General features: G+C 49.1%; 1 protein-coding gene across 2 annotated transcripts in view; it reads right to left on the bottom strand.

Moving 5' to 3' along the window:
- The window catches only part of WDR86 (WD repeat domain 86), a 56,980-nt gene that overhangs the window by 32,464 nt on the left and 8,528 nt on the right, over nt 1-15,988 (bottom strand). For both annotated transcript variants that reach the window (XM_066584956.1, XM_066584957.1), the window contains exons 3-4: nt 14,785-14,926; nt 10,311-10,731 (exon numbers count right to left, since the gene is read on the bottom strand). In XM_066584956.1, the coding sequence (XP_066441053.1) occupies nt 10,311-10,731; nt 14,785-14,926 (563 nt within the window). The remainder of the gene's footprint in view (nt 1-10,310; nt 10,732-14,784; nt 14,927-15,988) is intronic.

Below are 15,988 nucleotides of genomic sequence, written 5' to 3'. Positions count from 1 at the left end.
AGCAATAGGGTTGTCTGTGTGATGCAGAACAGGACGGGCCCTCCAGAGAGAGACGCTCTCCGTAACCCCTCTCTACTCAGAAATGAGGATCCTGAAAAGGAAACCCCACTATTCAATAGAGTATATAACAATTGGGTTTCTAGCTTGACAAGCACCGTATATGTCTAAACCTCTACCTCATCTTGTTTTTAGATGATTTTTTTAATTAATATACAGTATTTTTATAAGTGCTTCAAGATCAGTTTTTGTGTATTTTTTTTATTCACACAATCATAGTTAAAGGGAATTTAACATCAGCAAATAACCTATTGTATAAATCAAGTTTTATTGTGAAACATTTTAAAGAATTTTTGTGATTTTTTTTTTTTTTTTTTTTTTTTTTTTTTTTTTTTTAGTTTTCTATTTGAAGATCTATATTAGAGATGAGCGAACGTGTTCTTCCGAGCTTGATATTCGTGCGAATATTAGGGTGTTTGGGATGTTCGTTATTCGTAACGAACACCATGCGGTGTTCGGGTTACTTTCACTTCCTTCCCTGAGACGTTAGCGCGCTTTTCTGGCCAATTGAAAGACAGGGAAGGCATTACAACTTCCCCCTGTGTTGTTCCAGCCCTATACCACCCCCCTGCTGTGAGTGGCTGGCGAGATCAGGTGTCCGCCGAATATAAAAGTCGGCCCCTCCCGCGGCTCGCCTCAGATGCCGTGTGAGTTAGATGAGGGACAGTGCTGTTTGTACCGGAGCTGCTGTAGGGAAAGAATTGGTAGTTAGTGTAGGCTTCAAGACCCCCCAAAGGTCCTTATTAGGGCCACTGATAGCTGTGTGTTGGCTGCTGTTAGCAGTGGCAATTTTTTTTCTCAAAATCGGCTCTGCAGAGCGTTGCACCCGGCATTAGGGACAGAAGTGCTGCATAGGCAGGGAGAGTGTTAGGAGTGAGTGTAGCCTTCAAGAACCTCAACGGTCCTTTCTAGGGCCATATTTAACCGTGTGCAGTACTGTCCAGGCTGCTGTTAGCTGTGCTGCATATTTTTTTACTTCTCAAAATCGCCTCTGCAGAGCATTGCACCCTCCATTGATACTGCAGGGAAAGAATTGTGTAGGCAGGGCCACAACACAGTTATTATTCATTGAATATACGCAGTGCTGCCTTTTGGTGGAAAAAAACGGAAAATAATTGTATTTGTCCTGCCTCTGTCCGTCCAAAGGGCGGTGGACACGTGTCGGCTGCGTCTGCAACGTTTAAAAATCAGACGCACCCAGCTACGGTTTACTCCTGGCTTCGCCATTTGCTTTCCTTAATTGGGAAAAAAAATACCTGCTCTGCCAGAGTTAATAACTCTGCTACCCTCACGTTCTGTGACACATTAGCAGGAAAACAGCACAGTTATTAAACTTAGATTATTCATTCACTAGAGGCAGTGGGGCCTTTCGTTTTCAAAAAACGGAAAAAATTATATTTGGCTGCAGTCTTGCGCCAATTTATTTCCTGCCTGTGAAATCAAATCACTGGTAATACAGCATGCTGAGGGGTAGGGGTAGGCCTAGAGGACGTGGACGCGGCCGAGGACGCGGAGGGCCAAGTCAGGGTGTGGGCACAGGCCGAGCTCCTGATCCAGGTGTGTCGCAGCCGACTGCTGTGCGATTAGGAGAGAGGCACGTTTCTGGCGTCCCCACATTCATCGCCCAATTAATGGGTCCACGCGGGAGACGGTTATTAGAAAATGAGCAGTGTGAGCAGGTCCTGTCCTGGATGGCAGAAAGTGCTTCGAGCAACCTATCGTCTACCCGCAGTTCTGCGCCGTCCACTGCTGCAAATCCGAATCCTCTGTCTGCTGCTCCTCCTTCCTCCCAGCCTCCTCACTCCACTACAATGACACCTGCTCAGGAGCGGGAACACTCCCAGGAACTGTTCTCGGGCCCCTGCTTAGATTGGGCAGCAGCGGTTCCTCTCCCACCAGAGGAGTTTATCGTCACTGATGCCCAACCATTCGAAAGTTCCCGGGGTCCGAGGGAAGAGGCTGGGGACTTCCGCCAACTGTCTCAACAACTTTCTGTGGGTGAGGAGGACGATGACGATCAGACACAGTTGTCTTGCAGTGAGGTAGTAGTAAGGGCAGTAAGTCCGAGGGAGCAGCGCACAGAGGATTCGGAGGAAGAGCAGCAGGACGATGAGGTGACTGACCCCACCTGGTGTGCAACGCTTACTCAGGAGGACAGGTCTTCAGAGGGGGAGTCAAGGGCATCAGCAGGGCAGGTTGCAAGAGGCAGTGCGGTGGCCAGGGGTAGAGGCAGGGCCAGACCGAATAATCCACCAACTGTTTCCCAAAGCGCCCCCTCGCGCCATGCCACCCTGCAGAGGCCGAGGTGCTCTAAGGTCTGGCAGTTTTTCACAGAGACGCCTGACGACCGACGAACAGTGGTGTGCAACCTTTGTCGCGCAAAGCTCAGCCGGGGAGCCAACACCAACAGCCTCACCACCACCACCATGCGCAGACATATGATGGCCAAGCACCCCACAAGGTGGGACGAAGGCCGTTCACCGCCTCCGGTTTGCACCGCTGCCTCTCCCCCTGTGCCCCAACCTGCCACTGAGATGCAACCCCCCTCTCAGGACACAGGCACTACCGCCTCATGGCCTGCACCCACACCCTCATCTCCGCTGTCCTCGGCCCCATCCAGCAGTGTAGTTCAGCGCACCGTCCAGCCGTCGCTTGCGCAACTGTTGGAGCGCAAGCGCAAGTACGCCGCCACGCACCCGCACGCTCAAACGTTAACCGTCCGCATAGCAAAATTCATCAGCCTTGAGATGCTGCCGTATAGGGTTGTGGAAACGGAGTCCTTCAAAAGTATCATGGACGCGGCGGCCCCGCGCTACTCAGTTCCCAGTCGCCACTACTTTTCCCGATGTGCCGTCCCAGCCCTGCACGACCACGTCTCCCGCAACATTGTACGCGCCCTCACCAACGCGGTTACTGCCACGGTCCACTTAACAACGGACACGTGGACAAGCACAGGCGGGCAGGGCCACTACATCTCCCTGACGGCACATTGGGTGAATTTAGTGGAGACTGGGACAGAGTCAGAGCCTGGGACCGCTCACGTCCTACCCACCCCCAGAATTGCGGGCCCCAGCTCGGTGGTGGTATCTGCGGAGGTGTATGCTTCCTCCACTAAAGCACCCTCCTCCTCCTCCTCCTCCTCTGTCTCGCAATCAAGATGTGTTAGCAGCAGCATGTCGCCAGCAGTCGGTGTCGCGCGGTGTGGCAGCACAGCGGTGGGCAAGCGTCAGCAGGCTGCAGGGTCTGACACAGCAGACCGACCACTGGCTTGCGCCGCTGAGCCTCCAACCGGGCATGGTCGTGTATGACAACGGCCGTAACCTGGTGGCGGCTCTGCAGCTCGGCAGCCTCACGCACGTGCCATGCCTGGCCCACGTCTTTAATTTGGTTGTTCAGCGCTTTCTGAAAAGCTACCCACGCTTGTCAGACCTGCTCGTAAAGGCGCGCCGGCTCTGCGCACATTTCCGCAAGTCCCACACGGACGCTGCCACCCTGCGCACCTTGCAACATCACTTTAAGCTGCCAGTGCACCGACTGCTGTGCGACGTGCCCACACGGTGGAACTCTACGCTCCACATGTTGGCCAGGCTCTATGAACAACGTAGAGCTATAGTCGAATAACAACTCCAACATGGGCGGCGCAGTGGGAGTCAGCCTCCTCAATTCCTTTCAGAAGAGTGGGCCTGGTTGGCAGACATCTGCCATGTCCTTGGTAATTTTGAGGAGTCTACCCAGGTGGTGAGCGGCGATGCTACAATCATTAGCGTCACCATTCCTCTGCTATGCATCTTGAGAAATTCCCTGCAAACCATAAAGGCAGCAGCTTTGCGCTCGGAAACGGGGGCGGTGGAAGACAGTATGCCGCTGGATAGTCAGGGCACCCTCCTGTCTATTTCTCAGCGCGTACAGGAGGAGGAGGAGGAGCATGAGGAGGATGAGGAGGAGGGGGAAGAGACAGCTTGGCCCGCTGCTGACGGTACACCGGCTGATTGCCTGTCATCCTTTCAGCGTGTATGGCCTGAGGAGGAGGAGGAGGAGGATCCTGAAAGTGATCTTCCTAGTGAAGACAGCCATGTGTTGCGTACAGGTACCCTGGCACACATGGCTGACTTCATGTTAGGATGCCTTTCTCGTGACCCTCGCGTTGCACGCATTCTGGCCACAACGGATTACTGGGTGTACACACTGCTCGACCCACGCTATAAGGAGAACCTGCCCACTCTGATTCCCGAAGAGGAAAGGGGTTCGAGAGTGTTGCTATACCACAGGACCCTTGCGGACAAGCTGATGGTAAAATTCCCAGCCGACAGCGCTAGTGGCAGAAGGCGCAGTTCCGAGGGCAAGGTAGCAGGGGAGGTGCGGAGATCGAGCAGCATGTACATCCCAGGCAGTGCAACAGTCTTTAAGGGCCTGGCCAGCTTTATGGCTCCCCACCAAGACTGTGTCACCGCTCCCCAGTCACGGCTGAGTCGGCGGGAGCACTGTAAAAGGATGGTGAGGGAGTACGTAGCCGATCGCACGACCATCCTTGGTGACGCCTCTGCCCCCTACAACTACTGGGTGTCGAAGCTGGACATGTGGCCTGAACTAGCGCTGTATGCCCTGGAGGTGCTTGCTTGTCCTGCGGCTAGCGTCTTGTCGGAGAGGGTGTTTAGTGCGGCTGGGGGAATCATCACAGATAAGCGTAGCCGCTTGTCAACCGACAGTGCCGACAGGCTAACACTCATCAAGATGAACAAAGGCTGGATTTCCCCAGACTTCTGTTCTCCACCAGCGGACAGCAGCGATACGTAAGCAATACGTAGGCTGCACCCGCGGATGGAAGCTACGTTCTCTCTCACCATCCAAAACGGGGACATTTCTGCTTCATCAATCTGTGTCTAATATTCCTCCTCCTCCTCCTCCTCCTGCTCCTCCTCCTGAAACCTCACGTAATCACGCTGAACGGGCAATTTTTCTTAGGGCCACATTAACCAAAGCGATTAATGGGTTTCACCTGCCCTCTTGGCTGGCCATGGCCAATTTTTGGGATGTACATTAGTACTGTTGATACAGCAATTTTTGTGGGCCCTCGCCTACAGTGTAATCAAATTAATTTTTAGCCCACCTGCATTACAGCTGACGTTACCTCAGCTGTGTTGGGCAATGCAATGGGATATTTCTATGTACCGCCGGTGGCTTCCTGGCACCCACCCATGCTGTGGGTCCACAGGGAGTTTAACCTACATGTGTCCACTTCTAAAGAACCCCAGTCAGACTGGGGCATGCAGTGTGGGCCGAAGCCTACCTGTATTACGCACGACATTACTTCCTCAGCTGTGTTGGGCAATGCAATGGGATATTTCTATGTACCGCCGGTGGCTTCCTGGCACCCACCCAGGCAGTGGGTCCACAGGGAATTATAAATGCATCTGTTTCCACTTGTAAGAACCCCAGTCAGACTGGGGCATGCAGTGTGGGCCGAAGCCCACCTGTATTACGCACGACATTACTACCTCAGCTGTGTTGGGCAATGCAATGGGATATTTTTGTGTACCGCCGGTGGGTTCCAGGGAGCCACCCATGCTGTAGGTGCACACGGAGTGTAACCTACATGTGTCCACTTCTAAAGAACCCCAGTCAGACTGGGGCATGCAGTGTGGGCCGAAGCCCACCTGTATTACGCACGACATTACTACCTCAGCTGTGTTGGGCAATGCAATGGGATATTTCTATGTACCGCCGGTGGCTTCCTGGCACCCACCCAGGCAGTGGGTCCACAGGGAATTATAAATGCATCTGTTTCCACTTGTAAAGAACCCCAGTCAGACTGGGGCATGCAGTGTGGGCCGAAGCCTACCTGTATTACGCACGACATTACTACCTCAGCTGTGTTGGGCAATGCAATGGGATATTTTTGTGTACCGCCGGTGGGTTCCAGGGAGCTACCCATGCTGTCGGTCGACAGGGACTTCACAATAGGGAGTTGTACCTGCCTGTGTCTATGAATTAAAAAGCCCGGTCTAACTGGGGCATGCAGACACCTTGACAGAATGAATAGTGTGTGGCACATAGGTTCCCCATTGCTATGCCCACGTGTGCAGCTCCTGATGGCGGTGACACAGGATTCTATTTCTCATTGCTTCTGTACAGCATTGTGGGCTATCGCTCCGCCCCTTTTAAAGAGGGTCGCTGCCTAGCCGTGCCAACCCTGTGCAGTGTGTGCCTGCGGTCCCTCGTCATGGGAGACGCACTTCTAAATAGACATGAGGGTGGTGTGGCATGAGGGCAGCTGAAGGCTGCGCAGGGACACTTTGGTGTGCGCTGTGGGGGGGAGGGGGTGTGGTTGGGCACCATGTAACCCAGGAGAAGTGTCAGTGGAGTGTCATGCAGGCAGTGATTGTGCTTTGTTGGAGGTAGTGTGGTGCTTAGCAAAGCTATGCCATGCTAATGAGGGCTTTTCAGAAGTAAAAGTTGTTGGGAGGGGGGGGGGCCCACTCTTGCCGGTATTGTGGCTTAATAGTGGGACCTGGGAACTTGAGATGCAGCCCAACATGTAGCCTCTCGCCTGCCCTATCCGTTGCTGTGTCGTTCCCATCACTTTCTTGAATTGCCCAGATTTTCACACATGAAAACCTTAGCGAGCATCGGCGAAATACAAAAATGCTCTGGTCGCCCATTGACTTCAATGGGGTTCGTTATTCGAAACGAACCCTCGAACATCGCGGGAAGTTCTTTTCGAATAACGAACACCCGAACATTTTGGTGTTCGCTCATCTCTAATCTATATCTAAGAAAAAAAAGTCCTGCAGTTCTCACATTGACCACTAAGCCCATTAATAGTCTGACACTTTCTGTTCTGTAGATTAAACCTCTCAGCACTCATCTCATTATCATCCCAGACAAGATTGCACATCCATCAGTCACAATAGGTAATGGTCACAGCTCACCTCCTCCCCCTCCCTGCATAGGTCACAGAGCATGCTCACAACATTCCCCTATAGAAGTCTATAGAAAATGCTTGCAGCTTACTTCATAAACCACCCTGCACAGATCACAGAGTGTGCCTACAAAACTCTGTCATAGAGGTATATAAATTGTGGTCACAGCTCACCTCCTCCTCCTCCCTGCACAGATAATAAAGCATGCCCACAAAACTCTATCAAAGAAGTTTATAGATGATAGTCACAGCTCCTATCTTCTTCCTCTCTGCACAAGTCATAAAACATGCTGCGCAATTCATTTCAACAGGATCAACAGAAATAGCCAAGCGCCATGTTTGGTTATTTCCGTCGTGCAGCCAATATTTCCTTGAATGCCATCCTGCTCAGGTTGGATCGGGTAGGAGCTGCATTCCTCCAGGGAACAGAAGTAGGGAAAAGGATCAGTACATTCTCGGGATTGGTTGGACCCCCACCGATCTATCAGTTTTTCACCCATCCACTGGACTAGTGAAAACTTGAAAAAACATTTAGTAACCAGAATGGGGGTTGTCCATGACTTTTTGGATTTTTTCTATTGATGACCTGTCTTTAGGTTAGGTCATCAATAGATAATTGTTAAGGGTCCACCGCTCAGGATCCCCACTGATCAGCTGATTCCCAGTGCTGCTGTAACTACAAACTGTGCAGAAGCAGATCACGCTGACCGTAGTGCAGCGGCGCCCTGTGATCCTGCAGGCACAGCTCGCATTGAATTCAATGGGAGCTGCACCTGCAATACCAACATTGGCCACTCTGCTTTGGGCAGCGTGTTCTGTTTCCTACACAGTCTGTAGTGACGGCGGCCCTCCCATAATCAGCTGATCAAAGGGGTCTGAAACTCAGGATTTGGGGATGGGTCATCAATAGAAAAAAAAAGATCCAAAAAGCTCAGGACAACCCCTTTAATCATTGGAACAGGAGATCAACTAAGGGATTGAAGTCAAGGATGAATGTACCAAAGAGGAAAAGGCCGTTACAAAAACTATAGGGACCCTGTAGATAAGGTTAAACATGTCCTTACTATACACCTATGGAGTCTTTACTGACATCTCAGTGCAGCAGCTTCATAAGAAAATTAAAGGTAAAAAGTTACCAGTCTATAAAAAACCATTAAATCTGAGAGTTCTGGAGATTAAGTAATAAAAAAAAATAAAACACAACTAATCCATAGAAATAACAATGCACTATAGTGCGGTATATACTGCATGGTACATGTGATATCCTGATGCCCTGAGGACTCTGCTGTATATTAGTAATTGTACACCGAGCTTTGCAGGAGCCCAGCCCCCAACACACCAGATGTTCTCAGACCCTTCAGGATGACAACCAACCCCTCCACTGCTCCTTCCAGACTCACAACTCGAATTGGGTTTGATAAAATGTTGTCTCAGTTTCATCCTCTAAGGAGAAGCTTACGTGAATATCCTCGCCGTCCACCATGAGCGCAACAGAGATAGGCAAAAAATAATGCATATGATTGTAAATGGTTTTATTCACATGTGCGATTTTTTTAAATAAGACGAAGGCTACACGCACACGGACGCGGAAAAAGGTGTGCCCGATATTCTTGGGCGCAACTCACATTGGACATCCCGTCCATGTGCTATCCGGTACATGGGACACCACACATTGACACGTACTATTTTTTGTCCGCGAGTCGGATAAGAATAGGACATGCTGCAGTTTTTTTTTTACTTGCACTTGTTTGATACCATTGCATGTAATCATGGTAAGCATGAAAAAAGTGTGCAGAACCTTTAACTACATCATTTGGCTCATCAGGTGCATAAAAATCTGATGCAAAATGGATGAAAACCACATGGAAAAATAAGAGAAATGCATAAAATTGGTGTGGAGGAAAAAAAAAATCGCATGAAAAACAAGTCCGATTTCTCAGGACTGAAAAAAGAATGTTGGTGTGAATATACCCTAAGGACGATGAAAATCAACTATTTCAACCCAAACAATTCCTTGGGTAAAATGTAATGCGGACCAATGGGTTTAGCTCGCCGGTGACGTACAGTCATCGTCTGGAAGGAAGTTGGCCATGCTGGGAATTTTTGCCAATAGTTGGAAGAAAAATCTTTCCAGAAGATTAAAGGGGTGTTCTGCTTAGGGGACAAACCTTTAAGTTTTCACCCATCCTTTGAATGGGTGAAAACTGATAGATCGGTGGAGGTCAGGCCACTGGGGTTGCCCACCAATCCCGAGAATGGAGGTCTTGTTTCCCCTGTCCGCCTTATGTCCTTGTTGCTTCTTGCACGTTACTGAATGGAGCACTGATCACACTTGCACAGCCATAGCTTCGTTCATTTTCAGTGAGGCTACCGGAGAGAGACGAAAACAGTGCGCTCAGCTATATTGGTCAGCGTTTTTTTCACTGCTGCCAAACCGCGAGATTTTCGCCGGGGATCCGGCATGTGAGAACCCAGGCTAACAGTTACAATAGACTATCTGATTTTGACAGATGCAGCGCTCACCTCCCGATTCTTTGCGCTGTCAGCGCAGCCTTTCACCCAGCACACGGCGGCAACCTGTAATAAGCATAGCACCACTGGTCAGGAGAGGCCACTTCCTCAATACCTGACCAGCGGTGCTGACCTCAGTAATATTAGTGACCTCCATAGGGGGACCAGTAGTAATAGTCACCCCTATAGGGGCCACAGTAGTAATAGTGTCCCTCTTAGTGGCAACAGTAGGAATAGTGCTCCCTTAGAGGCCCCAGTAGTAAGTGCCCCATAGTAGCTCCAGTAGAAATAGTGACCCCCCCCCCCCCCCATAATAGTCCAGTAGTAATAGAGTCCCCCATAGTGGCTCCAGTAGTAATTGCGTTCTCTATATTGGCTCCAGTAGTAATAATGCCCCCATAGTAGTCCCAGTGTTAATAGTCACTGCCCTATTGGCCTCTAGCATTCCACTCACCAAGCCTGCAGCTTTCGTCCGGCGGCAAAAGTGGCAGCCGCTGGTAAGTCTGTGACCGCTGACCTCTCCCCTCAGTGTCTGCGCTGCATACAAGATGGCGCACGTAGACACCGGGAAAGAGGTCAGCAGTCACAGGCTCTACACTACCACTATGGACTGTGCCTGCAGGCTGGGTGAGTGGAAGGCCTTTTAGGTTGCTGCACGGCCAACGGGCCACATAAAATTAGGCGGTGGGCCGGATTCGGACCTCGGGCCTTGTGTTTGACATATGAGCTCTATAAGGTACCCGTCCTGAATGTCATTCTGTTCGTTCTTATGAGGTGAGAAGTATAAGCAATGAACTTTAGCATGAAGTGATTACTCACTTACCTCCAGGCATATGACAGACCCTTGATGATCTCTGAATACTTTAAGTTGGTCACCGCTGACCATATTCCACCTCCGGATGGTGTAGTCTGTGCTGCCAGAAAACAGCTCTCTGTTAGGGGCGTCCAGCACTATACACAGTATGGCTCCTAAATGCCCCCGTAATGTCTGGTAACAGCACCCACTAAACACCTCCCAGATCTTCACTGTACAGTCTGTGCTTCCAGTCACCAGGAAATCTTTCACTCCTTTGCTTTCGATGTCCGATTCCTCCAAGATGTCACCGGATGAAAAATGAGTTAAGACTAAGATGCAGTTTCTGTGACCCTGAAACTCCTGAAGAGGCTTCCCCGAGTCAGTGTCCCAGCAGCGAGCAGTTCTGTCGTAAGATCCGCTGAAGAGCAAGTTCCTGACCACGAGGATCCTGCCGGAGAGTCACAATGAATATTCTGATCGTGAAATTAAAATGTCTTGTAAGCAGAGGCGTAACCTGTAGCTTCTGGGCCCCAATGCAAAATCTATAACAGAGGCCCCCGCATATAATGCTTTAGTTATAGTAGTGGTCTCCCTGTATGGAGAAGATAGACCCTCTGAGGCTCCTGGGCCCGGGTGCAACCGCATCCCCTTCCCCCCTCTATAGTTACGCCCCTGCTTGCAAATAATTCAAGCAACTTGTTTTAGAAAAAACACAAAAAGTGTAAATTATAAGGACATGCATAATATAAGAGGCGTTAGATATATACAGTATTTAAAGGAGATGTCCCGAGGCAGCAAGTGGGGTTATACACTTCTGTATGGCCATAATAATGCACTTTGTAATATACATTGTGCATTAATTATGAGCCATACAGAAGTTATAAAAAGTTTTTTACTTACCTGCTCCGTTGCTAGCGTCCTGGTCTCCATGGTGCCGACTAATTTTTGGCCTCCGATGGCCAAATTAGCCGCGCTTGCGCAGTCCGGGTCTTCTGCTGTTCTCTATGGGGCTCCGTGTAGCTCCGTGTAGCTCCGCCCCGTCACGTGCCGATTCCAGCCAATCAGGAGGCTGGAATCGGCAGTGGACCGCACAGAAGAGCTGCGGTCCACGAAGATAGAGGATCCCGGCGGCCATCTTCAGCGGTAAGTATTGAAGTCACCGGACCGCTGGGATTCAGGTAAGCGCTGTGCGGGTGGTTTTTTTAACCCCTGCATCGGGGTTGTCTCGCGCCGAACGGGGGGGGGGTTTAAAAAAAAAAAAACCCGTTTCGGCGCGGGACATCTCCTTTAAAGGGAATGTATTTCCTATATTTTTTACTAATTTAAACCAGATAGTGAAACATTTTCCATTTTTTAACTCTGTTTTAATTTTCTGATTGTAGACTTTTTTTTAAATTTTATAGTTTGTATATGACTATGGGGGCGGCCATTTTTCCTGAGCTGCAGCTAACAGCATTTAGAATTCTGCTTTACAGCAGCCTCATGGGCCTTAGACACAATGGACAGGAGGTGAGCCATGGACCTCTATGGGAAAGTGCTATGGGCATGCTCTATGACCTGTGCAAGGAGTGGAGGAGGCAAACTGTGACCATCATATATAGAGTTCTATGGGAGAGTGTTGTGGGCGTGCTCTGTGACCTGTGCAAGGAAGGGAGGAGGTAAGCTGTGACCATCATATATAGAGTTCTATGGGAGAGTGTTGTGTGCGTGCTCTGTGACCTGTGCCGAGAGTAGGTGAGCTTCAGCCATCACCTATTGACTTCTATAAGATAGTATTATGGGTATGTTTGGAGACCTGTTCAGGGAGGAGGTGAGCACTGACATCCCTTATGTGAATCGTGGATGATGCATAATCTATATATTAGAGTCACCTTTCATTGTAATCCTGCCTGTGATGATAATGAGATGATGGCCGAGAATGTATTGCTACAGAACTGGAAATGTCAGACTGTTATTAGCCCTAGTGGTCAGTGTGAGAACTGCAGGATTTTAGGAATTATTTATCCCTTTCCAATTCACTGTCTGACCTCTGAAGACATTATGATTTAAAGGGGTTGTCCCGCGAAACAAAGTGGGTCTATACACTTCTGTATGGCCATATTAATGCACTTTGTAATGTACATTGTGCATTAATTATGAGCCATACAGAAGTTATTCACTTACCTGTTCCGTTGCTAGCGTCCTCGTCTCCATGGTGCCGTCTAATTTTCAGCATCTAATCGCCCGATTAGACGCACTTGCGCAGTCCGGTCTTCTTCTTTTCTGAATGGGGCCGCTCGTGCCGGAGAGCAACTCCTCGTAGCTCCGCCCCGTCACGTGCCGATTCCAGCCAATCAGGAGGCTAGAATCAGCAATGGACCGCACAGAAGACCTGCGGTCCACCAAGGGTGAAGATCCCGGCGGCCATCTTCGCAAGGTAAGTAAGAAGTCACCGGAGCGCGGGGATTCAGGTAAGCACTATCCGTTTTTTTTTTTTAACCCCTGCATCGGGTTTGTCTCGTGCCGAACGGGGGGGCTATTGAAAAAAAAAAAAAACGTTTCGGCGCGGGACAACCCCTTTAAGGCTGTACAGCTCTGATGTTGGAAGACATCTGTCGGGGTTCTGTTACTGTATATTGCCAGCCTCTCTGCTGTTGGAGCCTATCCAATTTATGGTGCTTAAGGTAGGTGACGGGTTCCCTTTAACTACAGTGCATTACAATGCCGTAAACAGAGTTATCACCATTAGAGATGAGCGAGCGCGCTCGGTAAGGTCAGTTACTTGCTCATCTCGAGTAACTGCCTTCTCCTCCGAGCGTGCTCGGGGGGCAGCAGAAGGCGGGGGGCAGAGTGAGAGAGATCTCTCTCTCCCTCCCGCTACGCCCCACCGCCCGCCGCTCACCCCACCGCCCCATCGAGCACGCTCGGAGGAGAAGGCAGTTACTTGAGATGAGCGAGTAACTGACCTTACTGAGCGTGCTCGCTCATCTCTAATGGTGATAACTCTGTTTACGGCATTGTAATGCACTGTAGTTAAAGGGAACCCGTCACCTACCTTAAGCACCATAAATTGATTTGCGGGAGCTGGGTGCTGTATTTTTCATACTCACCTGCTTCCTAGTTCCCGCCATTGAAGTCTATGCGTCGGCTGAAACTCCTATAGACTTGTATAGGAGAATATGCGCACAGGACTTTGAAAAGAGTCGGATAATCAGCCAGCGCACAGATTTCACCTGCAGGAAGTGGGTGAGTATTAAAAATACAGCACCTGGTTCCCTATCACCTCGCCTAACAGAACCGTAAGTTAGTTTATGGTGTTCGAGGGAGCTAACAGGTTCCCTTTAAGTTACACTATCCTACCAACAGTAATTAGACACCTGAGCAAGAATCAAAAGTAGTATTAATTTCCATATGTTACTATTTAGTGCGGCTCCTTTGGTCCTAATGACATCAGATACTCCTCATGGTATACTTCATACTAACATCTAATACACTTCAGCTGCTATTTCCCTCCATCCATCCTGCAAATGTCTGGCGAGTTCTCTGAAATCAGATGCATCAGCCCATCTATAATAGTGCAAGGAGCATCGTCATTGGACATTTGAGTAATGGAAGAACGCTCTATGGCGTGATGAATCACGCTACTCCATCTTCAAATCAGATGGATGTACCGGGGTGTGGAGGAGCCTGGAGGACGTCTTCTGCCTGAGTGTATTGTGCCAACAGTTAAGTCTGGTGGAGGGTCCATCATGATCTGGGGATGTTTTACATGGCATGGTCTCAGTCCGTTGGTTGCAGTGATAAAACCATGAATACAGAGGTGTACCCCGACATTCTAGACAATAATCACAATACTCTGGGAATGGTCGGCCACACTTCCGACAAGACAGCGCGCCTCCAACAATAAGAACAGGTGCGTGACACTCAGGAACTAGTATCTTACTCCATATGGTATTATGAAAAAATGTAAACCATTTATTGTGTCTCAATGGTATCCATCAGATATGCAACGTTTCGACCTATGCGGTCTTTGTCAAGCATCTATTTGCTTTTAAGACAACGCGCCTCGTCACAAATCCAACACTGTTTTATGTTGGTTTGAGGATATGGATGTCCCACGATTGGACTGGCTGCTCAGAGTCCCGACCTGAACCTACTAAACATCTTTGGGATCAACTGGAATGTCAGGTCAGGAGATATGAACAACATATATCTTCTTTGAGAGAACTTGCCAGATATATTTGCAGGATGAATGGAGGGAAATAGCAGCTGAAATGTATCAGACGTTAGTAGAAAGTATATAATGGAGAGTACCGATGTCATTAGGGCCAAAGGAGCCCCACTAAGTATTAACATAGGGAAATAACTACTACTTGTGATTCTTGCTCAGGTGTATTATTACCTTTGCTAGGCTAGTGTATCATTAGGTGTTAAATGAATGCACCTAGTGAACATGTGCTACATCTATATAACCAAAACCTGTACTTATTGCGGGAGACTTCCAGGGACGGCCGTCACTCACCTGTTGACAATGGATGTGTGTCCAGTGTACACAGTGAGACACTGCCCCGTCGACACCTCCCATTTTCTCACGGTGTGATCGGCGCTGCAGGTGAAAGCTGCTTCATTCTCCAGGTGACAGAATGTGATGTAGCTGCTGTGTCCTGCGGCCCATTGTATACAAGAGAGCAGAAATCTGTAATGAGAACTGACCTCCCAGCTTATCCTATATAGAAGCCCCTACATGCGAGCAGCCGCCTCATCCCGGGCGACCTCAGATCACCGTCACCATGTATCGCACGCGAAGAATTCAAGCGATACGCAGAGAAATGGGTTCGTTCTTGTTTCATTTTTTTTTGCACGCGCATTTCTCGCACTCTCAAAAAATAGGACCTGCTCTATTTTTGGGCACATTTGCGCACCAAGAGTCCCCAAAGAAGTCTATGGGAGGTGCACAAATGTTGCTGCAATGCGCACGCAGATGCACGATACGCTGCGCGATTCCGTAAAAAAAAAAGAAGACATCTGGAATCCATTTAAATTCAATTGTTTAAATGGGGGCGCGTTTGTCTGCCGCGTGCAAATGAACATGCCTTACGTGCGCAAAAAGTACAGTAAAATATGCTAATACGCCCCCCCAAAAAAGCCTCATACATAGCGTGTACGATTTCAACGGGAGTGTGCACACGCTATAGTCTAACTTATTTGCACACGGAAAAAGTTTTTTTGCGTGCGTATTTTGCTGTACTTTTTGCGCCCGCAGAGCATATTCCTTTGCGCATGGCAGACAAATATGCACGGATTTAGTCTAATGACTTCCAGACGTGTTCTTTTTCCAAAGGAATTGCGCAGTGTATCACGCATCCCCAAGCGTATTGCATGTGCATTTGCACAGCTCACATAGACTTCTATGCGGAGACGTCTTGGTGCGCAAAAGTAGAGCATGCTGCGGAAATGTGTACAAACCCATTGAAATCAATGGGTTCTGTTCTCTGCGTATCGTGCACTTTAATTTTGTGTACACAAACATTTGCACAAATACACCCATGTGAAGCCGCCCCTTACTTGCAATTCTGTTAACGGTTTTCACCCGCGAGGCAAAAAAAAAAAATCGCAAGTGCTTCCAATAGTTTCAGTGTTAAAAATCGCATCAGACCCGAATACCAAATACGTACCATGCAAGTGTGAGGCGATTTTTTTTTTAAAAGATCCCATAGGAAATAATT

Source organism: Eleutherodactylus coqui, chromosome 12, assembly GCF_035609145.1.
Source record: "Eleutherodactylus coqui strain aEleCoq1 chromosome 12, aEleCoq1.hap1, whole genome shotgun sequence".
NCBI classification, from domain to species: Eukaryota; Metazoa; Chordata; class Amphibia; order Anura; family Eleutherodactylidae; genus Eleutherodactylus; species Eleutherodactylus coqui.
This window is presented reverse-complemented; position numbering and strand designations above follow the sequence as displayed.